The sequence below is a fragment of the Capricornis sumatraensis genome, chromosome 4 (assembly GCF_032405125.1).
Source record: "Capricornis sumatraensis isolate serow.1 chromosome 4, serow.2, whole genome shotgun sequence".
NCBI lineage: Eukaryota > Metazoa > Chordata > Mammalia > Artiodactyla > Bovidae > Capricornis > Capricornis sumatraensis.
The window spans coordinates 5474077-5499949 of NC_091072.1; the positions used below are offsets into that span (position 1 = coordinate 5474077).

Here is a 25873-nt window from a genome sequence, read left to right on the forward strand (position 1 = left end):
GGGATTAGAAAGAGGGCTCAAGATGGAGCTTGGGTAAAGGATTTTGTTGGTAAAAAAGGACTGAAAGATGGATAAGGATTGACCCCCACACACACACAAAAAAAGTTTTAGCATGTGGTATGTGCCACTAGCTCCCAAACCTCCCCAGTGATTATTTCAACCACAGATTTTAATTTAAATAATAATAATACCAGCACTGGTTGAAATGATTAGGGTAACAGAAAACCAATGTGGATTATGCTGATAGATCCAAACAGAAAAAGAGCCAGAATGCAGGTTGAGAGCGAGTCCCTGGTGACGAAGGGAGGATGGGGAGATACCCACGTGGAGACTGGTAAAGATCCAGAAGAGCAGAGGAGCAGAGCTTCAGTGAGTGCACAGCACAGTGGGTGCAAAACGTGTGCGTGTCCTGGGGCAAAACTGCTAAATATGTCCTCAGAGTAGCAGTTCCCTGGAGAGGCTGGAACAACCCACTTGGGGTTCCTTTCACTCCGGAGTTTATCTGCTTATCCTTTGCAGCCTGACTCCACCCCTTCTGGGTGCTGGAGTAACAAAAAAGAATAGCACATTTTTCCTGGAATTAAGGGGCTTGCCAAACAGCAGAGAGGTAGAGGACAAACTTCAGTGAGTCCAAAGTGAAACAGGACGCAAAGAAGTAGCCTCAGTTAATCTAGAACACCAGTTTTTTTTCTTTCTCTCTCTCTTTTCCTCTCTCCCGTTGGAGGTAACCTTGGTCTGCTCTAAGAATTGAGAGAACCAGCAAAGAAATTCCTTTTCTATTAAATGTTTAAAAATGAACATAACGATGCAAATGATAATGATGCTAGTACATAATAATGCAAGGGAAAGAACAAAAGAATCTCACGACAGTAAAATCTTGGTAAAAATGAGAATGAGACAGGTTAGCAATAGCTGAGGCTTCCAAACACTAGGCACTGGGTAAGGAACTGCTAACTCACTGTGTGGTCCTGGACTAATGTTTCAACCTCCCTGATCTTCAATTTCCTCATAAAAATGAGAGAATTAGGCTAGCACAGAAGATATCAAATGTTTGTCCATTGAATAATCATGGACTTTTTTGCCTCCTTTGTCAAAGATAAGGCATCCATAGGTGCATGGATTTATCTCTGGATTTTCTGTTTTGTTCCATTGACCTATATTTGTCTTTGTGTCAGTACCATACTATTTTGATGACTGTAGCTTAGTAATATAGTCTGAAGTCAGGAAGGCTGATTCCTCCAATCTTTTTCAAGATTGCTTTGGCTATTTGAGGTCTTTTGTGTTTCCATACAAATTGTGAAATTATTTGTTCTAGTTCTGTGAAAAATACCATTGGTAGTTTGCTAGGGGTTGCGCTGAATCTATAGAGCGCTTTGGCTAGTACACTCATTTTCATTATATTGATCCTTCCAATCCAAGAACATGGTATATTTCTCCATCTATTCATGTCATCTTTTATGTCTTTCATTGGTGTTTTATAGTTTCCTATATATAGGTCTTTTGTTTCTTTATGTAAATTTATTCCTAAGTTATTTTATTCTTTTCACTGCAATGGTGAATGGGATTGTTTCCTTAATTTCTCTTTCTGATTTTTCATTGTTAGTCTATAGGAATGCAAGGGATTTCTGTGTATTGATTTTATATCCTGCAACTTTACTATATTCGTTGATTAGCTCTAGTAATTTTCTGGTGACATTTTTAGGGTTTTTTATGTAGAAGATTATGTAATCTGCAAACAGTGAGAGTTTTACTTCTTCCTTTCCAATCTGGATTCCTCTTATTTCTTTTTCTTCTCTGATTGCTGTGGCTAGGACTTTCAAAACTATATTGAATATTAGTTGAGAGTGAACACTCTTGTCTTATTTTTAATGGATATAAAAGCAAAAATAAACAAATGGGACATAATTAAACAAAATCTTTTGCACAATGAAGGAAACTATAAGCAAGGTGAAAAGACAGCTTTCAGAATGGGAGAAAATAATACCAAACGAAGCAACTGACAATTATTCTCCAAAAATATACAAGCAGCTCATGTAACTCAATACCAGAATAATGAACAACCCAATCAAAAAGTGGACAAAAGACCTAAACAGACATTTCTTAAAAGACATACAGATGGCTAATAAACACATGAAAAGATGCTCAACATCACTCATTATTAGAGAAATGCAAATCCAAACCACTATGAGGTATCTATCATCTCACGCCAGTCAGAATGGCCATCATCAAAAAGTCTACAAACAATAAATGCTGGAGAGGGTGTGGAGAAAAGGGAACACTCTTACACTGTTGGTGGGAATGCAAACCATTACAGCCATTTTGGAGAACAGTATGGAGATTCCTTAAAAAACTGGGAATAGAACTCCCAAATGACCCAGCAATCCCACTGCTGGGCATACACCCCAAGGAAACCAGAATTGAAAGAGGCACGTGTACCCCAATGTTCATTGCAGCACTGTTTACAATAGCTAGGACATGGAAGCAACCTAGCTGTCCATTGGCAGACGAATGGATAAGGAAAGTGTGGTATATACACACAATGGAATATTACTCAACTATAAAAATGAACACATTTGAGTCAGTTCAAATGAGGTAGATGAAACTGGAGCCTATTATACAGAGTGAAGTAAGTCAGAAAGAGAGACAAATACTGTGCATTAATGCATATATATGGAATTTAGAAAGATGGTACTGATGATCCTACATGAAGGAGACACAGATGTAAAGAACAGACTTTCGGACTCAGTGGGAGAAGACGAGGGTGGGATGACTTAGAGAAACCATTACCATCTGTGAAATACACGACCAGTGCAAGTTCAATGCATGAGGCGGGGCACCCAAAGCCGGTGCTCTGGGACAACCCAGAGGGGTGGGGTGGGGAGGAAGGCAGGAAGGGGGTTCAGGATGGGGGGACACATGTATGTGGTGGCCGATTCATGTTGATGTGTGGCAAAAACCATCACAATATTGTAATTATCCTCCAGTTCAAATAAGTTTAATTAAAAAAAAATCAGGGACTTGTTAATAAACCAAATTCTCTAGGATTAACCCCAGGGTTTTGACTTAATATCTCCTGCACAAGGCCCAGGAATCTGCATTTAAGGGGGCCCTCAGATGGTGGAAGATATCCCTCACTCTGGGAAACACTGCCTGAAAGATCCTGTGTGCCGTGTATCACCGTACAAAAGGGAAATAGCAGAAGTATTAAATATGCAACTTGCCATTTTTCTCCCTGCTTCCATTTATATGTTCCCATTGTAATACATCACAAACAGTTTAAAACAGGAATTATTTCATAAACAGTATAATTTAATCTGTATGTAATTCCTTCTTCAGTGAAATCAAAATTATATTTTCAGAAGACGAGGCTGAAAGGCAACACTGCATTCCCACTAAGAAAAATAATTAACTTGTATTCTCAAAGCAAAATGAAGTTTCCCTCAAATATTGATTTATGAATTATGATGTGGAGAATCTGAGAAATCTAATGTAGGCTATTCCATTCTCTTACTGAGCATGTGTATTAAAATTAGTGATGGTTTCCTGTTGGTTAGCAAGCAGGCTGGTTAGCAAGTTGATTGCCTGTTGGTTAGCAAGCCAGTCCTGCGGCTCCTGGGGGTGTAGGGCTGGATGGGAGTGCCCTACAGACCAGGGGGAGGAGGGCGGGAGGGGCAGTGCCTGCCACTGCTGGTTGGTGGGCTGGAGAGCACAGCTACTTCATGACACCTCAGTGGAGCCGCCCCTTCCCACCAGGCCTGGACAAGGAAAAATGGTACTCAGGTCTGCACCACCCTCTTTGGGCAACTCCTCTGCCACCCAGCATTTACAGGATAATAGTATTTTATTAATGAAAAATTACCTTAATTTCCCTTTAGTGGCAAAGATGCGTGACTTGATTGTGTGATCATTTGGTACGGACACTCCTTATCCTGAGAAATGATTTGAATCCAGTTGAAATTACAGTATACATTTCCTCAGCTGGCCTCTTTTTTAATTCAACTACTTTGTGATTCATTTTACGTTTCCCTGCCATCCTTCTCCCTTGGCATTTAATCTGTTTCAAATTTAAGCTTACAAGGACTACAAAGGTTTGATGGTTCCATATTTATTAAGTGAAGATCAAAGGTCTTCTTTGCTTTTTTTTTAGTTTTTACACATCTGCAAGGGATACCGTTACATTTCAGATGACAGTTTTTCTTTCCACCAAAGAATTTAGCATGAGAATGCCTTCAAGCATTTTTCTCTAAGCTCTCTAAATGTTCTCCGATTGTAAGCATACTGCCATCACACATGGAATTTCATTCAGTGTTATGTTTCAAGAACATCAGGAATTCAATACACCATTCTTTATTGTCACCAGATATAGCTTTGTTCCTGTTCTTCCCACAAAGCCCTTTTTCTAGTAAGACTGGCTTGAGGGCTTATGAAAGGGTATACAGTCAAAGGTTGTTATCTTCCTAAATAGATCCTGCAGAGAAGAGGGCCCTCTGTTGTTTCCGTCTGGACAAGGATCATCAACATATTTATTTAAAAGATGGATCATGGATGGAGACAGATATAAAGCAAGCAGAAGACTCTTGTCCCAATATATAAAGAACTAAGCATCAGCAAGAAAAGGACAAAGAATCCAATAGGAAAGGGGGCAAGCTATCCAAACAGGCAACCGCAGAGCAGGGAGCTCAAATGATCAATAAACGTAAAAAGGCGCTCCAGCCACCAGTCAGCAGGAAAACACAAAGTGAAGCGGCAGAGTACTGCCTCACACAGGCCGTAACGGCAAAAATCACAAAGTTTAGTTGGTGGGAATGGAGGCTGGTGCAGTCATCATGGAGGACAACATGGAGGTCCCTTAAAAAACGAAAAATGGAACTACCAGATGATCTGGCAGTCTCATTCACCAGCATATATTCAGACAAAAGGATAATTCAAAAAGATACAGGCACCCCAGTGTCCACAGCAACACTGTGCACAACAGCCAGGGCAGGGAAGCAACCTAAACGCCCACCAGCAGAGGGATGGACGGAGAAGATGCAGTACCTACACACAGTGGCATGTTAGTCACAGAAAGGAATGAAACAGTGTCATCTGCAGCGACACAGACGCGGCCAGAGATGATCATACCAAGTGAAGCAAGTCAGAAAGAGGAAGACAGATGTATCACATATCACCTCTAAGGAGAATATAAAAAATACAACTAGTGAATAAAACAAAAAAAAGAAACAGACTCACAGATACAGCGGACAAACTAGTGGCTACCAGTGGGGAGAGAAGCAGGCAGGGGCAATACAGAAGTAGGGAATGAAAGAAGGGTTACTATGGCAGTCTATGAAATCACTGTGTGAAACTTTGGAAAATTTTAAAGTACCATAAATGTAAAGAATCTTTCATTCAATAAAAACAGTAAAAAAAAAAAAAAAAAACACAACCTCTTCAAATTCTGAAAAAATTCCAGGAAGTGCCAAAAAACAAAGCTTGAATCTGCCTCATACCAGAAACTATTTGCATAGCATGTTTATATTGTATTAGGCATTATAAACAATCTAGAGATGACTTAAAAGTATACAGGAGGATGTGTGTAAGTTGTGTACAAATACCATGGCATATTATCTAAGGGAACTGAGGAGTATCCTTGCGTTTGGTACCTGTAGACAGTCCTAGACCAACCCCTGTGGATACTGAGGGACAACTGTACATAGGTAACATTTAAAGAAGGAGCCAAACTGGCTCATGAACAGGGTAAATTGAAATCTCACAGTAATCAAGGAAATGGAAGTTAAAACTAGGTATTTTTCACCCATGAGATTGGCAAAAAGAGCAATGCTGTTTTAATTAACTGGTCTACTTTGGGCTGCAGTAACAAATCACATAGACTAGGGGCTTCAACAGCAAGCACGCGTCTCTCACGGAGCTGGGAGCTCTGAGATCGGGCCGAGTCCCTGCTGCACGCCCTCCCCTCTTCCTGGTTTCCGGATGGCCTCTCTTGAGGTTCTCGCCTCTCTTCTCCTAAGGGCAAGAAACCCGTTCAAGAAGGTCCCACCTTCATGTCCTAATTCTCTCCCAAAGGCCCCACCTCCTAACACCATCACACTTGGGGGTTAGGATCTCAGTGCATGAGTTTGGGGGAGGGTACGCAAACATTCAGTCCATGACAGCAACCTCAAGCTTTATGAACACACGCTTTAAAAAACCACTCACTAGATCTGGTTTCTGTGTATTAAGAATTCAGCAGTGGTTCAGCTGGGCAGGTCCAACTGTGTGACGCCTTCTCCTGAGGCGTCCCTGAAGTCTGGAGGGGGCTGGAGGGAGTCCTTGGTTCCTTTCCACACCTGCTTGAGAGGCCTCCTAGCACAGCAATGATCTTCCTCCAGAACAAGCAGTCCAAGGGTCTTTTCTGGTGGCTCAGATGGTAAAGAATCTGCCTGCAATTCGGGAGACCGGGGTTCAATCCCTGGGGAGGGGAGAACCCCTGGCGGAGGAGATGGCAACCCACTCCAGTATACTTGCCTGGAGAATCCCATGGACACAAGAGCCTGGCAGGCTACAGTCCATAGGTTCCCAAAGAGTCAGACACAACTGAGCGACTAACATACCAACACCAAGGGCGACAGATAATTTTCTGGGCCATTTCCTGTGAGCTATCTTATACTGAAACTCCCATCAGATGGAAGAAGTTAACTGCATGATGACCAGACTGTAGCCATGACATTGTTGTTTAGTCACTCAGTCGTGTCTGACTCTGTGATCCCACGGACTGTAGCACGCCAGGCTTTAGTCCATGACATAAGCTGTCAGTTCTGAGAACTGGTTTTAATGAAATGGGAACAAATCAACCCAGGAAGTGAAAACTAACTGTACCTAAAACAATCAAGATGATGCTGGTCAGACCACCGATGACCAATTTCCCGTTCTCCTCCTGCCCCCAATCCCTCCCAGCATCAGGGTCTTTTCCAAGGAGTCAGTTCTGTGCATCAGGTGGCCAAAGGACTGGAGTTTCAGCTTCAGCACCAGTCCTCAGTGAATATTCAGGACTGATTTCCTTTAGGATGGACTGGTTGGATCTCCTTGCAGTCCAAGGGACCCTGAAGAGTCTTCTCCAACACCACAGTTCAAAAGCATCAATTCTTCGGCACTCAGCTTTCTTTATGGTCCAACTCTCACATCCACACATGCCTACTGGGAAAACCATAGCTTTGACTAGATGGACCTTTGCTGGCAAAGTGATCTCTCTGCTTTTTAATGTATTGTCTAGGTTTGTCATAGCTTTTCTTTCAAGGAGCAAGGGTCTTTATGAGACTGCTTGTCCTGCTCCAGTTTTTCTCACAAGGAGTGTTGGTCCATTTACCATCCAAATGTTTACTGTGCCGAAACCAGACACTTCACAAGATAGGTGGGAGTCAAGTCCCCCCAAGTTTACCTATTTGGCCACTCCATGATCTGTGATTAACTTCAGAGTTTGAGAGTTGAAGAAAAATTTCTAATATTCAAGACATATTAATAAATTTAGAGGTACAAGCTACCTTTCTTTTAAATCTAAGTTTTCAGCAAGAAAGTGATCCTCAACAGAGTTTGACTACAATTAAAAACAAAATAGAATACCATTGTTTCAGAATTTCGGAAGGTATTTTATAATGCTTGTAAACGCATTACTGGGCAGACACAGGGTGAGAAAGTCTGAGAAGGTACTTTTCTGGCCTGGAGAGCTGGGAAGGCCCTCTGTAGACTATCAACACAGGCCTCTGCAGGTTGGGAATGCAGGGGTCATCTTTCTCACCGCCCCCACAGCACTCTTGCACACAAACACTTCACACATGTTCAGGAAGTTTAACTGGAGAAGTTACACCCAACATAGCATGAAAACTCTTGATACATTGTATGGATACTGAATAATACAGTTACATAGTTTCAAAGTCAAGAAAAAACATTTTATTCAATGAGGTAGATAAAAATACTCAAAAATAAACTCAACAGTAAAGCATTTTCAGAAGTGTCCACATACCATGGATTTACAATGTATCTTTGAATTTATGCAATGTTGTTTTCATAATTCTGGGCTATTCAAGTGGTTTTCAGTATTTAGCATACTTAAGATTTTTATTTAGCCAAAGTAACCACTAAAAAGATGTAACGCAAAATAATTTATTTAAATGCCTACATATTTACAATCATAAAAATTTCATGCATTATAACATGAGATACATGTTCACATTTATTATAAATTTAAAATCTTAGATCTATTTCAGCTACTTATGGAAAAAGTAAAGGCTGATCAGAAACTGTCAAATTACTATTATTAGCTGAAGATTCTATCATAATCCTGAATAGCATTTAGTCATGAATACCTTCCCTTTACTTTTAAAGCCAACAATTACAATTTTTAAGTTAAATTCTCATAGTAGGGCAGTAAGATTTCACTCCAAATCAAGAGTCACATATGGAAGGGAGCTTTTAATTCAAGGTTTCATTATGGTCCATGGTATAAAGATATATTTTCATGAGGGTTACATGATGGATAGCCAACAGGGAAATGTGCTACCAGAGGGGAGCAGACTGCCAACTAAGCATGCATGGCACCAAGAGACTACTTTAGAACAAGCTGTGTCCTTGATTACTGCCAGCTTCTCTGTAATGTTCAGGTTCTCAAAGGTCACTGAATTTTATAATTATCTCCAAACAATTTTCTTCATGGTCGTTTAAGCTTTGTCTAAACAGCTGGGTGTGTTGCCAAGCAACAGCACTGTCTCCTCTGCTTAATTCTGCTTCCAGAATAACTTCAGTGGCCCCAGAAAAGTCGTGATAGGAACGAAGCGTTTTATCTATTGGAGAAAAAAAAAATTAATACCTTGCTTTTGATAAGAACCCAGAGATAGCTTTGAATGCATTTTACATAACTACCTTATAGGTAAAAATCAACCCTTAAAAAATTAAATACAAATTTTTCTTTATGGAAGAAATGTGTCCTCTGAAAAAGGAATGGTTTTTCTCTTTCCATTTGTGCTTTACAATAAGAAACAAAGCCTTTTATTATAATGAGGTTAAAGTACAGGTTTTAACTGAAACATTTTTTTTTTTTAACTGTAGTAGTATGAATAACTCCAGGGTAAGAAAAACCCTTAACTACACTTCAAATAAGTACAATTGCTTTTCAGAGTATTAAACACACCCTTTATGATTAGTTCTCCAGTCAGATGCTTACCGCCTGTCAGTTCTACTTGTACGGCATCAGATCTCAGTTTCCACTGTACTGTTCCGGTCTCAAACGTCTGACTACTTGTCCGAATGGAAATACTATCTACTTTTAGGCCAACTGACCCACATTCAAACTTCCAGGAAATGTAAGCGTAAGATGATCCTTCCTTGCGGGCTAAATACACCTGTAAAGAGGGAGGGGAAAAACGGACTGTCAGAAATAATCAGTGTAAGAGCACAGATCGTCAGAGTCTGTCACATGTACTATGAACAACTGGTTATTAAAAACCTCGTTTTTCTCCACTGCAAAGATTTTTGGAGAAGGCAATGGCACCCCACTCCAGTACTCCTGCCTGGGAAATCCCATGGGCGGAGGAGCCTGGTAGGCTTCAGTCCATGGGGTCGAGAAGAGTCGGACACAACTGAGCGAGTTCACTTTCACTTTTCACTTTCATGCATTGGAGAAGGAAATGGCAACCCACTCCAGTGTTCTTGCCTGGAGAATCCCAGGGACTGGGGAGCCTGGTGGGCTGCCATCTATGGGGTCGCACAGAGTTGGACACGACTGAAGTGACTTAGCAGCTTAGCAAAGATTTTTACTGCTAACAATTTTTCATGTTACTAGCATCTCTTGCTAGGGACGGAAGGTAATAGTTGAATGATAGGTGCATCAATTAGTATAGCCCTAAGGCTGCCCACTAACCAAATTTTGGTGAATTATATTCTCTTTTAAGTGATTAAGTCCAGCTATTTAAAATGAACTTTATGATGCATATGGATGAAAATGAAGAGTCCTCTTAAATGCAATTATTCCTTAATTTATCTTCTTTTCTACGCCTGGGTTTTCAGATAAGCTTTCCTAGAATGAGATGGGCCATACACTATAAACCAAGAGATACCTCAGTTACTGCTAAAGTAATGGTGCTGGTTAAAAAGGTCATGTCCACGCTCCTCTCGTGCCTCTCTGAACAGGATGCTCCCCAGGCCTCTGCCATCAGCGCCCTGACCAACATGCTAGAGGCGTACAGGTTCACCGAAGCCTCCAGTCCATCTGCTCTCACAGGTTCATCTACACTCTGCAAATGCTGATATGAAAACAGATGTCCACTCACCCCAGCTCAACCCCCTGAGAATCTGACTCTCTAATCATTTATGCTCAGTGTCCAAACTCCCCACACAACAATCTGGGCATTGTAAGTCTTGGGGGAAAAAAAAAACAAAACCAAAAACCTCTTTCCTGGTCAATATGGCCACGACTTTACTCTCATTTTTCTGCACCTGCCTAATTAACGCTTTTAAACCCCACTTCCTTCCTATCACTTGCCTGGTCTAGAACTCACAGCAACTGCCTGCCTCTCACATTACATCCAAAGTCCTGGCTTTCATGGTCCTCCAGAATTTCATCCCACCTTGAACTGCCAATACTCTGTAACCCAAGTATAACTATTTCATTTCAGATGTATTTATATTATGTAACTTAACCAAATCATAAACTACTCTCTAGGGCATAGGTTCTAGATTTACAGGGTTTAATAAACAGTATTTATTTGTACCAGAAACCTGCACATGCACGTGCACACACACACAGACACACACACTCAGAAACATCTAATCTACTTCTCTGGGGCAAACAGCTGGAAGTACCACAAGAAACACACCTGCCATCCAATTCCGTACTATTCCAGCTTTCAGTCAAGTAAGAAGTCAATCACTGCCAGCATGCTATTGATATTTCATTCTATTTGGTGACCTATAGTTAGTTTTCTTCCAGGTTAAATGTGTCAGCTAATTTGAGTTCTCAGAATTAGCAAGGTGGCGATAATAAAATCATTAAACAATCAGTCTCCAAGGAAAACGACTTAACCTCCTGAGACCAGAAATACACACCCACCTACTGCTGTTCTGCAGAGCAGACCCAGGCATGGGCGCTGCCGCCTGCCCGACTCCAGGACCTCGGCCCACGGTTGGCCACCGCAGCCTCCCTGCAGCTGTCTGCAGGCAACCTGGGCTCAGGGCTGCACCTGTGCTCCTGGGGGCCAGAGGGTTCACCTCTGCTTAACGACAGGGCCTCTATGGGTTATCCATGACTTAACTACTCCTCCAAAGCAGAGGTTAGTAAAGGAAGGCATCTGAAAACAATGAGCCAAACAGAGGGGTTACTAGAAGAAAGGTGGTGGAAAGAAATGAAAAGACTGGGGGAAAGTGATCTCACTTCTGTGTGTCTTCTACGTCCTGTGTGTTTTCAGAGCTCAGGAGCTTCAAATGCCCCCCATAAAAGTGCAGGCATGTAGAACAGGATAGGCTAAAGTCAGGTTAACCTCAAATTTCGAGCTGCCCCTAAGACCTGCCTTCATTGTACCAGGTGGGTCTGGGCCAGAACTGTTTTAACTTTCACAAAAGGTTTCTGATAGCTACTGAACCTGTCTAAGAATTGCTTTTTCTAAGACTCACATTTTTCAGTTCTAAAGGCATCAATTTTTAATGACTCTAAAAAGCTAAAAGACGGAATTCATCACTGAATTCTTAAATGCTTAAATAAACCTTTAAACACACTGAGCAAATAGAAGTTCCCTTAGGTTAAAGGAAGAGCACATGGAGATAAAACAGGTCTTATTTCTGTTGAAAATTCACAATATATTCTATCTATTAGTCAACTATTTGCTCTAAAGGTGAAAAAAAGCACTTCTGTAACTGCTGCCTGTTGCAAACTCCCGTCTGTGTGTTGCCTTTTAAGCTCACAGGTGAGGCGCCCTGGTCCCACTCCGGCATCTGTGAGGACAGAAGGCACAAGACCGCCTGCGAAGAGGGGCGAGATTGCCGGAGTGGGGTCAAGCTGTGCTGCTCACAAGGTACCCTGACGGAACCGGTCCTGCGGGCTGTGGCCACGACCACTGCTCTCAAGACTGAGAACAACGTGCACGTCAGCTTCCTCCCGTATCTCCCATTCTTGTGAAGACCTTCACGGAACGATCTTCTGATGACTACACGCCAGGCTGGCCAGCCCGCTGCTCCGGTTTCCTGGAGGTCTGGTGTGTACTGCTCTTGTCTGAAGTGGTTCTCTAGCATGCTCTTAAAAATCAGCATTCTGCTGAGGCTGCTGAATGAGCTCTAATTAAGTTCACCGTGCAGTCAGTCATGCCTGCGTCTCCAGCAGAGCAGCTGTATTTCAAGTCTTCCTCCGACGCGAGTTCACTGCCCTTGCTCAGGAATCTTATTTCTGGTTATTCCATTTCCTCGCCGAGGTCCATCATGAACACCATCAGTTCCCACTGTCTGGTCCACGCCTCCCGTGCTTCCATTCGCAGCCTACGAATGGCCAGTGTGACGATGGGCTTCCCTCGCCTGAACGCCTGCGTGGTTTCCTACTGCATAACTGCAAGGTCACCCAAGCCCCTGGGGCCTGACCCATCCACGCCTCCAACCTTACTTCCCCATATTCCCCACGACCCCCTCTTCTCTGAACCTGCCAGCTGTTTCTCAGGTTGGTGTGTTTGCATATAGTGTTTCTCACACTGCACTCTGAGAGGCTCCTCTGCTGCCGGCCTTGGCAGCGCAGAACTCCCTTCCCCTGCCAGGCCTTCCGGGACCTGGCGGCTCCTCTGTCTCACACGGCGCTTCCCTCGCTTGTCTCTGCAGCCGGTCCGTGTGTCTTCCTCTGGCACAAGCGGAACCTTGCTTCAAGTCTGTCTCGAAATTCACCACTAGATCCTAAAAGCTGAGCACAGCACCTGATTCTGAATGACTGCATCAATTCCTGACATCACGTCATGCATCAAAAAGCACTAACTCTAGTTGCAAAGAGAATAACACTGTTCAAAAATACAGAGCATCTAAGAACATTTAAAAAGTGCCCTTAAAAAGTGAACTCTTCAGTAAACTCTTTAGCTTTTTATGTTCCTTTCAAATCCAGACATCGTTGAATGGTATATTTGTAAGCAGTAAAATTCAGCAAGTCTCTGTACTCCTGGGAGAGGGAAAGGTCTTTTCTCAACACCCACCGACCGGCTGCACGTGCCCTGCCGTGGCCCCCGCGAGGAAGAGTGTGGGGAGATGGGTCCTGCTTCTGGTGTAGTCAGAGTCCCTCGTGGGGAACCAGGAAAGAGCGAAAATACAGGTTCAAGTGGAAAACCCACGTTTTTAATGGCAACATATTACTTCTGAATTACCAGTTTCTACACGTACAGTTACAATTCTAGCGTTTTTCATTTAGAACTGGAAATGTATTCATTCAGCTTTTAAAAAAAAACAAACAAAACAGGGCCCCTTGTAAAAGTACATGAAGGCACACACTTAAGTAGGCGTGTCCGCATGCAATGGCCTCACATCTCATTCACCTTACTCAGAAGCTTCCTCACACAATACACCCGCCCCGGCTGTGAGATCTACTCAGAGCTCTAGAAGCACCTGCCACTCCTGTCTGACCACACCTCTCTCCTTCCAGCGCTGGGCTCCAGTGCCGCCCACTCCACGGAGCTCTCTCTGCCGGCTCCCGCACCCAGGGCATGTCTCCCTCCGGGAGTTTCCAGGCCAGTGCGCTCGCGTCCTTGCGGGCACAGCAGGCGCTTGGCCCTCACGTGCAGGTGGATGGTTGCAGGTCAGGACCGAGAGCCTGCTACAGACCGCCTCTGCTCCCCGCACAGCGGTTCCTCCAGCACGCTGGGCTCCGTGCGGGAGCCAGCAGACAAGCCCTTGGTAAGAGCCACATCTGTCCCTTCCTGCTTTCTGTTCAGAGCAACCCTGCAACTAAGGACAGTCTTTTAGGAGTCCATCCTTGCTCATCAACAAGTCAATTACAGATACACCCATCTGGAAACTTTAAGTCTTGTTTTATCTATGTCCTTCTCTAACTAAAGAATTAAATTCCTACATCTACAATCTCAATAAGCCTATAAATCATTTTTAGCATATTACAAAAACATGGTCAAAATGTGCACCAATTTAAGTTTAGGAGACAAACTTGTGGGGAAAAAGAGAAGCAAGCAGGGACCTTATCGGTGTGCACCCTTTGCACGCTGGGGATCGCCTAGCACAAGGATAAGCATGGTGCAGATGCTCAGAAACACCAGCTGCTGCTCCTCCGTGACTCTCCTGCTACATCCACTTGAGTGTCTCACAAGTGAACGACTTCGCACCTCTCACTTGGCAAGTTAAAGAGGCCCATAAGCTCGTTCACTCCCATGAAATCTATCAGTATAGGGTCAGACCTAGCGAGGGCATGTGAGTAGCTCTGCACTTATTTTTGGTGAGTTTTTCTAAGGGAGGGGGTAGTTTAAAAGCAAAGCCTCTTTCTTATTACAGATAACATGTGACAACAATGTACACGTTGGTATAATGAGCCACCACAGTCCCAGCATCCGTTTCTTCCGTTATTCTAGAGGAAACAGAAGAAATAAACCAATCTTGCTGCTCAACCAGCCATAATCCCTTGAAATGGAAGCATGTCGAATGGTTAGCTCTTGGGATTCTAAACTAAATGTTATGGTAGCTAGTAGCTTGCTTTGTAGCAGGCAATTAATACACATCCACAAAGGAAATGGGTAATATACTCCATATATTCATGCAAAAACTAGTTACATGAGTTGCTCATACACATGAATTTTTTTCCCCCACGAAAGAATTAAATTCGGCCTCTGATGAAAACAGGTACTTTCTTGATACACACACACAAATTTCTAATGGACTTTTCATTAAACATTGGGAGCAGGATCTTCTTTTACAAGTTTAAGGATAACTAAACATAATTCTCATATCAGTTTTTACATTAAGACCAAGTGACAAATGAAGCCGATCTCTATTTGTTTAAAGAATGACTGAGATTTTAAAGAGTTTCATGCATTACGTTACCATGTTCCAGTCTGTTTCAACTTTTCTGAATATGGATTCCATTCTCCACACACCATTCTCCCATCCAGAAATGGTTTGGTTATTACTTGAAACTCGGACATAATAATTTTTTACAATATTATAGCAAAGGTGGAGCTGTTTGGAAATCTTCTCATTTTCAGAGGGGATGAACAGGCTTTCTTTACTCTTGGAAAAAAAAGAAGAATTAGTTTTCAACATAATAGAAAACAGGCGCACAAAGAGGTACCGCTATGGAGAAGGGTGAAGCGATCCTTCAACGGGCAAGTGTGGTGCACCGCTGGGGAATTCGGAAATTCTCTTACAGGTTAAACATCATCAGTGTGGCGCTGACATAGCAACAGACATTACTAAGCAGAAAACAAGAAACATAAACTGAAGCTGTGACTTACATTTTGGGGACTGTGCGCCAACATGAATTCACTCCCACCACCACTGCTTAACTGGACACCAGTCGTCTCCTACAGCTGTTCCTAGCTTTCGACTCAACCTCTCCACACAGGCCTGAACGACTGCTAAGGACCTAAGTGGGGCACATCACTCACTTGCCTACCTCGCTGCACTGACCTCCTGCTGCACTGAGACCCTAGGGCCCCGCGAAGGTGGCCGCACACGGCTCGTCCTCTGCGACCTCCCCCACCTGACCCCACACTCCTCCTCCCTGCTGCCTCCATGCCCCCACTGTGTCCCTCCTCCTTTAGCTCCTTACAAAGCCAGCTCCTTCCTGCCTCGGGGCCCTGACACGTGCATTTGGAAGGCTGTGCTTGCTACTCTCCAGCTACGTGACTCTTTCTCCCCCTCCAGGCCGCAGCCAAAAGTCATTTCATCAGCGTCCTTTCCTGATGCTAGAAGCAGGGAGAGGATAGCTGGAAATGATCTTCTGCACGGGGTGAAACTGCTACAAAAACTTATACCTTAAAATTGCAGGCAATTTTGCATTCTCTTACAAAATAAGTAGTTTTTTTTAATGCAAAATAGTCCCCTAAATTCCTGTAGTCACTGAGTGAATCTACAGTTTGAGAAAGATGCTGCATTTACCCTGCATCTGCATGGCACCGACACCATGCCCCCTTCTCCCTTACACACAAGCACAGACGCCTGCGGGTCAGGTCAGTCCTCCTTGGTAGGGGGGATGGGGAGGTGCCCTGTGGCAGCCTCCCTGGTCTCACCCATAAGAGGCCAGTGGGACCACCCCTCTCAGTTCTATCACCAGAAATGTCCCAGACACCACGCCAAATGTCTCCTGGAAGGTAATATCACCCACTGCTGAGAACCACTGCTCTAGTCTGTATCAATGTCTTGCTTTTTAACTAATCACTGATTAATCAATCAAGATACTAGGCAATGCTTTTCCTGGGGGGGGTTAAACACTGGGTACCAGGTATTAACCAATGTGAAAACTTCAAATGTACAAGGCAAACTAGTACAGCCACTATGGAGAACAGTGTGGAGATTCTTTAAAAAACTAGAAATAGAACTGCCTTTTGACCCAGCAATCCCACTGCTAGGCATACACACCGAGGAAACCAGAACTGAAAGAGACACGTGTACCCCAATGTTCATCGCAGCACTGTTTATAATAGCCAGGACATGGAAGCAACCTCGATGTCCATCAGCAGACAAATGGATAAGAAAGTTGTGGTACATATACACAATGGAGTATTACTCAGCCATTAAAAATAATACATTTGAATCAGTTCTAATAAGTTGGATGGACTGGAGCCGATTATACAGAGTGAAGTAACCCAGAAAGAAAAACACCAGTACAGTATACTAACACATATATATGGAATTTAGAAAGATGGTAACGATAATGCTGTATGCGAGACAGCAAAAGAGACACAGATGTATAGAACAGTCTTTTGGACTCTGGGAGAGGGCGAGGATGGGGTGATTTGGGAGAATGGCATTGAAACATGTATAATATCATATAAGAAACAAATTGCCAGTCCAGGTTCAATGCATGATACAGGATGCTTGGGGCTGGTGCACTGGGATGACCCAGAGGGATGGTATGGGGAGGGAGGTGGGAGGGGGGTTTCAGGATGGGGAACACGTGTACACCTGTGGTGGATTCATGTTGATGTATGGCAAAACCAATACAATAAAATAAAAAATAAATAAAAATACATAAATAAAAGTTAAGAAAAAAAGAAAGTAGACATTGTAAGTAAAATCACTGGAAAATTAAAAAGAAAACAAACAAACAAATGTACAAAGATTAGTAAGTAGAATATAAAATATCTTAGAAAGTATTTACAAATGTATAAATAAGAAGATAATTCCCTAGAACCTGTGATTATTATTGCCACAAAGACTACGTAAAAAATAAAATCAGTTTATTATTTTTAGAAGGTGATTTTCTAAATATCAATTAGTATACTAGCAGATAACAATACTTCCCCATTCTTCTCTTCTTTATCAAAGATATTTCATTATCAAAGATATTTCAGAGTACTGCCATAAACCAGACAGAATTAAAATTTTTAAGTAGCATTATCTACTACTTTACTAAAGGATAATTAATTAAAAAAGGAAAAGAAAAATATGTATGTTACTGACTATATCATTTATAACATTAATATTTCATAAATGCTTTAAAATTTAAGGTTAAGACAAAACTCTTTCTGAAAATATCACTAATGTTTCCTTCTTTGTCCGGCTGATTTCAAGACATATAGTTCCCTAATTTTTTAGGACTGACTTTTAAAATAAACATCTATTTCTAAAGAGAAAAATGACTTTTAAAATTCACAGCTCTAAAATGATCTCCATAATTGAGAAATTTCAAATTTTTTCAAAAGGGAAAACAATCTGGGCATATAGCCCAATTCCTATTTTCAAAGTTTAATTAACTTATATGCCATGCAAGAGGAAGCACACTCATCCATGAAAAGAAAAAGAAATGAAGACCTAAATACCCATATTTTAAACTGAACACAGCTGTGAGTGACACCGGCTCTTTTCAAATTGGCTTCATTTAGATCTCTACTTGTAATGAGCACTGCATCAGCAGGGATGGGAGTTATCTGTTGAATTCAGATCGTTATTCTATGGCTGAACCACCACTTCGCCTGCTAAATATGATGAGATAAATTTAAAAGTAAACAATGTTGACTAGGGATAATTCACCACTCTTCCTTTATTAGAGAAATGAGGTGTAATAATGGCAAATTTGGAAAAAGTAGATATAAAGCTTTGGTAATTTTCCTTTCAAGCATTTTTCATTACTTATCTTCTTAGGCGTTTATAATAAATGCTTTCTAGTGAGTCAACTTTAAGCTCCCTAAGGGCAAAGAACTTTCTTAATGTCCATTACAGAGCACAATGCTTTCAGCTAGCATCTAACTCTAGGAATTATATTCCCATTGTTCATCACTTAATTTTGAGAGATTAACTGATAATATTTACAAAAAGTCTGACTATGTAATAGTACTCACACCAACAACAATTTCTAGCCAAAACTAGATGTGGTCAAGAATGTAGTAAGAAATGAACACTTTCACTAGCAGAATGACCCAGATTTCTATTATGTTCCCCACTTGTACTTAAAGAGTTTTCACAGCACTGAACAGGACTTCACAAAAGATGATATCTGAAAGTTTAAAGACAGACATTCAATGTCATTATTCAGCACCAAAATGTAAATTTTAAAACAGGGGGAAAAAAAGATATATATGTAAAACTGAATCCCTCTGTTGTAAACCTGAAACTAACACAACATTGTAAATCAACTAAACTTCGATAAAAAATAAATTATAAAAATCAGACTACAGGGTTTCTCTTGTGGTCCAGTGGTTAAGAATCCACCTTGCAATGCAGGGACAGTGGCTCCACCCTTGATCCGGGAAGATCCCATATGCTGCAGGACAGTAAGCCCGTACACGACCACCACCACCGAAGCCTGCGAGCCGCAGAGCCTGCGCGCCACAAGAGAAGACGCCGCAGCGAGAAGCCCGCACACCACAGCTACAGAGAGGCTCCCACCCGGCACAACCAGAGCAAGCCCAGGCATGGCAGCGGAGAGCAGTCAGAAACAGATAAAGCTAAAGAACAGAAAACCACCACAATTTCCAGAGAAAATTAGCTTCTTAGAGAAAAAAATCACAGTATAATACTATATACCACTAGAAATGCTAATATGAAAAAGACAGGGAACCACAGGTAAAGACATACAAAAATCTCACATTGCTGGGCAGAGTGTGAAGCTGTTTGGAAGCCACCGGTCCTCACACTTGGACCCGGCTCTTCTGCCCCCGGGTGTGCACCCACCTGAGCATACACAACGCTCACCAAAGACATGTCTGCATGTGTTCACAGCAGCAACGCTTAAAAAACCGAAGGGTAGCTGATTGACAACACTGCGTTAATTTCAGCTGTATGGCAAAGTGGTTCAATTATACATAGATAGGGCTTCCCAGGTGGCTCAGTGGGTAAACAATCTGTCTACAATGCAGGAGACGCAGAAGATGTGGGTTGATCCCTGGGTTGGGAAGATCCCTGGAGGAGGGCATGGCAACCCACTCCCGTATTCTTGCCTGGAGAATCCCATGCACAGAGGAGCCTGATGGACTCCAGTCCATGGGGTCACAAAGAGACACGACTGAAGCAACTGAGCACAACATAGACACAAACACAGACAGATGTCTGTTTTCAGATTATTTTCCATTATAGATTATTGCAAAACACTGAGTAGAGTACTCTGTGCTATGCAGGAGAGCTTTGACGTTTATTTATTTTATATACAGTAGTGTGCCTCTCTCAGTCTCACACTCCTAACTTATACCCCCACCCCTTTCCCATTTGAGCAATCAGAAGGCTGTTTTCTATATGTGCAAAGTATGCTTCTATTTTGGAATAGATTCATTTGTATTATTTTTCAGATACCACATATAAGTGATATCATATAATATCTGTCTCTGACTTACTTAGTATAATAATCTGTACATCCATCCATTGTTGCTACAAATGGCACTATTTCATTATTTTTTAAAGGCTGAATACTATTCCATTGTATAAATACAACACAACTTCTTTATCCATTAATCTGTTGATGGACACTTAGGCCACTTCCATATCTTGGAAACAGCACAGTACAACAATTTTAAACCAAAATTGAGAAACAACCTAAATACCCTATAGTAACGTGGATAAATTACAGAATATCCGCACAGTTGGATATTATACAACAGTGAGAGTAAATGTACGATAAACACGCAGCAACAACTATGGATCTCACTAAATAATGTAAGAGAAAGAAACTGTCCACAGAAGAGTACATCCTGTGTGATTCCATTTACATAAGGCAGAATAACAGGCAAAACTAGTCCCTGATGTTAGAAACCGGGATAAAGGTCACTCCTAGGGGTGAAAGGTGGTGACTGGTCGTTTACTTCTCATTCTGGTTAGTGGTTATGTGTTTAACAGTTTGTGAAAATCTGTTAAGCTGTGCACTTATAATTCATGCATTTTCATGTACTTCAGTAAAAGTTATAACTGCACTAGAAATTTACATAAAGTAACAACAGAAAAGTCCCATTTTAACTGCTTTGCTAACTCCTGTGTGCAATTATACTACGTCAATTAGCTCTCTTCAAATGTTTACACTTTGGAATAATTACTTTGCAAAGTTCATCGAAAGGTAGTGGTCAGCGGGTTTTCTGCATAAAAAGGGTACAGGACAGAAGTGGGAAAGTGAGGAGGTTATCGGGCTGCAATGAAGCAAATACCTCTGGACCCGCTTCACCTCGGGCGACTCTCCAGGCCAAGGACCCAGACGTCCTTCCTCCAAGCTCTCCAGGCTGAGGGCTTTTGGGAGATATGAATTCAACAAGTTCCACAATGATCCTCTGAAGAAGTTCTTTCCTTCTGTTTTCTGACAAAGATACTTGCCTCTATAATTCAGGTTTAAAAACAAAAAGTCATTAAAGATTAAGAGAACACAGGAGTCCATCTGTAAGCATGACTATAATTAACACATTTGGATTTTAATAATGTCCAACGAACCAACTTTATCTTCATACATACAATTATTTGGAAAATAAAAACGATACTGTGGAAAGTTAAAAATGATTCTGTAACTTTCATGTTGAGAAATAATTTAGCACCCATATCCAATTTTCCACACCCTTTGCGTATGTGTGCATGTGTGTGTCCTCAGTCGTGTCCGACTCTTTGTGACCTCATAGACCACAGCCCTGGAGAAGGCAATGGGATCCCACTCCAGTACTCCTGCCTAGAAAATCCCATGGATGGAGGAGCCTGGTGGGCTGCAGTCCATGGGGTTGCAAAGAGTCAGACACGACTGAGCGCCTTCACTTTCACTTTTCAGTTTCCTGCATTGGAGAAGGAAATGGCAACCCACTCCAGTGTTCTTGCCTGGAGAATCCCAAGGATGGGGGAGCCTGGTGGGCTGCCGTCTATGGGGTCACACAGAGTCGGACACGACTGAAGCAACTTAGCAGCAGCAGCAGCAGACCGTAGCCCACCAGGATCCTCCATCCAAGGGATTTCCTAGGCAACAACACTAGAGTGGGTTGCCATTCCTGCTCCAGGGGATCCTTCTGATCCAGGGATTGAACCCCTGGTCTCTTGCCATCTCTGGCACTGGCAAGTGGATTCTTGACCACTGCACCACCTGGGGAGCCCTTCCATGTCCTCTGTTGGCCCAGATTTTAAACAGAGGCAGAGGGTTCTGTTTCTGAGTAAGACCAGCTGTCCTGCTGAGAAGACGAGGAAAGCAGGGGACCACACACCCACACCACACCTGTTTGAATGCAACAGAAAGCTACCACGGTGGCCCAAGGGAAGAAGCAAACTGAGGAGAACTGAACTCCCTGCCAGGCACCTGCCACCTACCAACCAAATGGCAAGGGGAGCCATGCTCCCAGCAGGCGGGTGTGCTGGGACACCGGGCACGGACGCAGCAGGCCCGCCAGTGCTGGGGGCCAGTCTCCGAGTCCAGGCCCTTCCCAGGCTCCAGCAAACACCCTGGGGTTTCAGCTGAGGCACTCGCAAAGGCTGCACACTAGGGGTATGGCAGAAGTCCAGGTAGGAGGAGACTCACCTTGGATCTCAGCCACTGTACGGTGATCTGCCCTGTTCTAACTGCTTGCAAGATGCAAATTTAGTTGTTTTTTAAATCATGAAAAATATTAATAATACACATATATATAGTAAAAAAATTTCAGTACACAAAAGGAGTAAAAAATCAAAGCTGAAACTTCCCTCCTGGACCCCTAGTTCTCCTCAGAAGTAAGCATAGTTAATAATTTCCTGTGCCTTCTTTCAGAAATTTCACCACGTAGATACTTGCATGTAATAATATTCAAGTGACACTTAGAAAAAATAAGGCTATATATCATATGTATTTTTTTTAACAGGAGGATTGGTAAAGACTTTTACTTATTTGGTCACCCCTGGCAGCACATGTGATCTGAGCTCCCTGACCAGGGAACATGGGCATTGAGGCCATGCCCTCTGCATTAAGAGTCTTCAACCACTGGACCTTCAGGGACGTCCAAGGGAAAATATTTATGTCAAGTATTACATATATTGAATTTTTTTTTCACTTTGAAATGTGACAATTTAAGGCAAAAAAAAAAAACACAAACAAACACCCACCCACAAAATTTAAAATGAGTCCTCAAAATTTTTAATGAAAAAAGACGTTTAATATATTTAAATATTTTTGTTTGTGTACTACTTCAAGAACTGCAGTGGGTTAAAAATTGGCTGCTATTCTTGAGTATGTAAGAAATTTCAAATGTCCTCTCAAAAATGACAAACACCCATCACATACCTGCTTATTAAGTCCATTAATAGTTTCTCGAAGTAATTCCTCTTTAATTTCAGTTCTTCTAGAGATTACCTCTTCATGTTTACAAGAATATCGCCAAGTGACATCAACCACCTCGAATTACAAGACACAAATATTTAACAAGATTACAACCATCAATGTTAATTTGCTAAACACCTAGAAAGCATGTAATTCTTAAATAGAAATTTTTAAATGCTAATCTTTTCATTAAAATTTTTAAATCTGTAGAAAAAAATCAAATATGCTTTTTACTCATATTTTAACTGGTACACATCCAAGGAAGACTGTGATTAGGAGATAAAATTTTCCCAACAATTAGCTATCAAAATTTATCTACAAAGCTGATCTCATAAAATTCAAAAAATAAAAACTCCATTTTATCGTACTGATTATCTAAATGGTACATATATATAAACATTATAGAACTGTTTCTTGGCAAAGGTGCAAAGATAATTTAGTAGACAAAATAATTTTTTTCAACAAATTGTGCTACAACAATTCATTATCCATATGCAAAATAATGAATTTCAATTCACACCTTGGACTATACATAAAAGTTAACCCAAAAGGGATCACAGACACAAATGTAAAACTAAAAGCATAAAACTTCTAGAAGAAAACTTAGGAGAAAACCCTTGTGGCTTGAGATAGGCAAACATCTCTTACATGTAACATCAAAAAGCAAGATCCACAAAAGAACAAATCGATAAACTGAATTCCATCGATTTATTCTCTTTAAAAATCATTAATAGAATTAAAAAGACAAGCCAGACAGGGAGGAAATCTTTGCAAAGCACATATTTGAAAAAGGACTTGTGTTCAGAATATATGAAGAACTCTCAAAACCCAAGAATAAGAAAATGAACCACTCAATTAAACAAACAAAAAAAAAAGGGCAAAGAGGAGAAATGGATGACAAACAAGTCCATAAAAAGCTGCTCAGTATTCGTCCTTGAGGAAATGCAAATGAAATCACTGCACATCTATTAAAAGAGCCAACAAGAAAAAGTCAGACCATACTGCTAGCAAGAGTATGGAGACACTGGGAACCCTCACACAGTGCTGGTGAGAAGAGAAAATGGCTTTGGAAAATAGGTGAGCTAACCTCTCAAAAAGTTAAAGTCACCTACCATGTGATTCAGTCATTCCACTTGTAGGCATTTACCAAAGAGAAAAGAAAGCCATGCTCATTCAAAGACTTGTGCCTTTATACTGTCATATAAAGACAATAGCGGCTGCACTGGAAATAGTAAAAAACTGGAAAAAACCCAAATGTCCACCAACAGGCAAATGGATAAACAAAGCATGGTACATTCATACAGCGGAATACTGCTCAGCAAAAGGATAAACAATTGATACATGAAAACACATAGAAGAATCTCACGACAGTTACAATGAGTAAGATAAAAGCACCCCCCCCCCATCAAAGGGAATAAATATGATTCCACTTATACACACAACTCCAGAAATGCAGATTAATCTCTGGTCTCAGAAAATAGCTGTGGGGGACTGCAGGGAGAGGGGCAAGGATGAGAGAAGACGAAGCAACAGGAAACTGCAGGGATGACGAGTGTCTTCACGACTCCACTGCAAAGGTTATCTCAGGGGCGTGGACATAGGGCAACGCTTATTAAATCGTACACTTCAAATATATGCTGCTCAGTCTATGTCAATTATACCTTCAAAAGCTGTCAAAAGAGCAAACCAATTTTATTCTTAGGACGCATTCCACCCCCGTCCCCATGTCCTACCTCGTCCTTAGAGAATGCTATGATGTAGGAGAGCTTCTTGCCCCAGCCAACCTCGTAGAGCAGGGGCTTGTCGCAGACGTCCTCGCAGGAGTCGCAGTGCAGCCAGCGCTGCTGAGACGGAGAGTACACCTCGGTCCAGACGTGGTCTACACACGTGACGGGCGGGCGACAGGCAGCGGGGGTAGGAAACAAAAGTTCAGTGTATAAAACCAGAAGGATCTTCGGTAACTGTACACGCGCCCAAGAGGAGAACCACACAGCAACAGGCAACACGGAACTTGAATGAGCAAGCCTGACCATTCTATGCTATACAAGACTCTAGAATGGCTGTTCTGATTTCTCTCTGAAATTTTGGAAAATGTCTTGGAAACTCTACTTCAGTAGAGTCAGTGTTAGGTTTGGTTAGAAATCATGTGAGCGAAAACTCTAAAAGGGGCAAACAAGCTGAACAACAGCATCAAAAACATGGAGCTGAGACTTTCCTGGTGGCTCAGTGGTTAGGACTCCATGCTCCCACTGCAGGGGGCACGGGTTCAATCCCTGGTCAGGGGACTAGGATCCTGCATTCTGGCGGTACAGCCAATAAATAAATATTAACAAATGATCAATAAAATTTCCACTAAGCAACAATGCATCATCCTTTAAAAAAAAAGTACACATAGCAATCGAGCAGCCCATGGTACTTGGAAATTATGCCCATGAGTATTAAAATTTAAAAATTAAAAAAGCAAAAAACAAAAAACATGGGGCTAATACACACAGTTTGCTAATGTGAAGGAGTTAATTCCACTTTGGAACTGTAGACCAGCAGAGATCTAACAGTGGATGTCTGGTTATTCATGGTCTCTATTTGATTGTTAAAAAAAAAAACCCAAGTAACTATTAAGTGAAGCTTTCATTTTACCCTAAGAAAACAACAGAAACATACAAGTGAAAAAATCTAAGAACATGTAAGTGACACAAGTTATAAGTAAATGAAGACAATATAAATCTCACATGGCTTTTATTATTTTTTATTGTATACTGAGTTAAAATTACTAAATCTTATAATCTCTACAAAAATAAAGAATTTCTAAAGAACATTATTGCACATGTTCTTATCCAAAGAGAAACAGCATGACTAAAAATGGCGTGGTATCTACAAACTGTTAAAGAATATTTATGATGCAAAGTACTAGCCACTAAAACAAAAAAAAAAGATCCCGTGCTCCCCATAAAAAAATCCTGTTACCTTACAGAAAGCAAGCGGAGCCTC

General features: G+C 41.7%; 1 protein-coding gene across 2 annotated transcripts in view; it reads right to left on the reverse strand.

The window, feature by feature from the left end:
* Window positions 1-7949: 7949 nt before the first annotated feature.
* Window positions 7950-25873, reverse strand: part of NGLY1 (N-glycanase 1) — a 59483-nt gene continuing 41559 nt past the window's right edge. For both annotated transcript variants that reach the window (XM_068970954.1, XM_068970955.1), the window contains exons 7-12: window positions 24619-24764; window positions 22850-22960; window positions 20778-20942; window positions 15031-15216; window positions 9194-9371; window positions 7950-8813 (exon numbers count right to left, since the gene is read on the reverse strand). In XM_068970954.1, coding sequence (XP_068827055.1) covers window positions 8638-8813; window positions 9194-9371; window positions 15031-15216; window positions 20778-20942; window positions 22850-22960; window positions 24619-24764 — 962 coding nt within the window. In that variant the 3' untranslated portion in view covers window positions 7950-8637. The remainder of the gene's footprint in view (window positions 8814-9193; window positions 9372-15030; window positions 15217-20777; window positions 20943-22849; window positions 22961-24618; window positions 24765-25873) is intronic.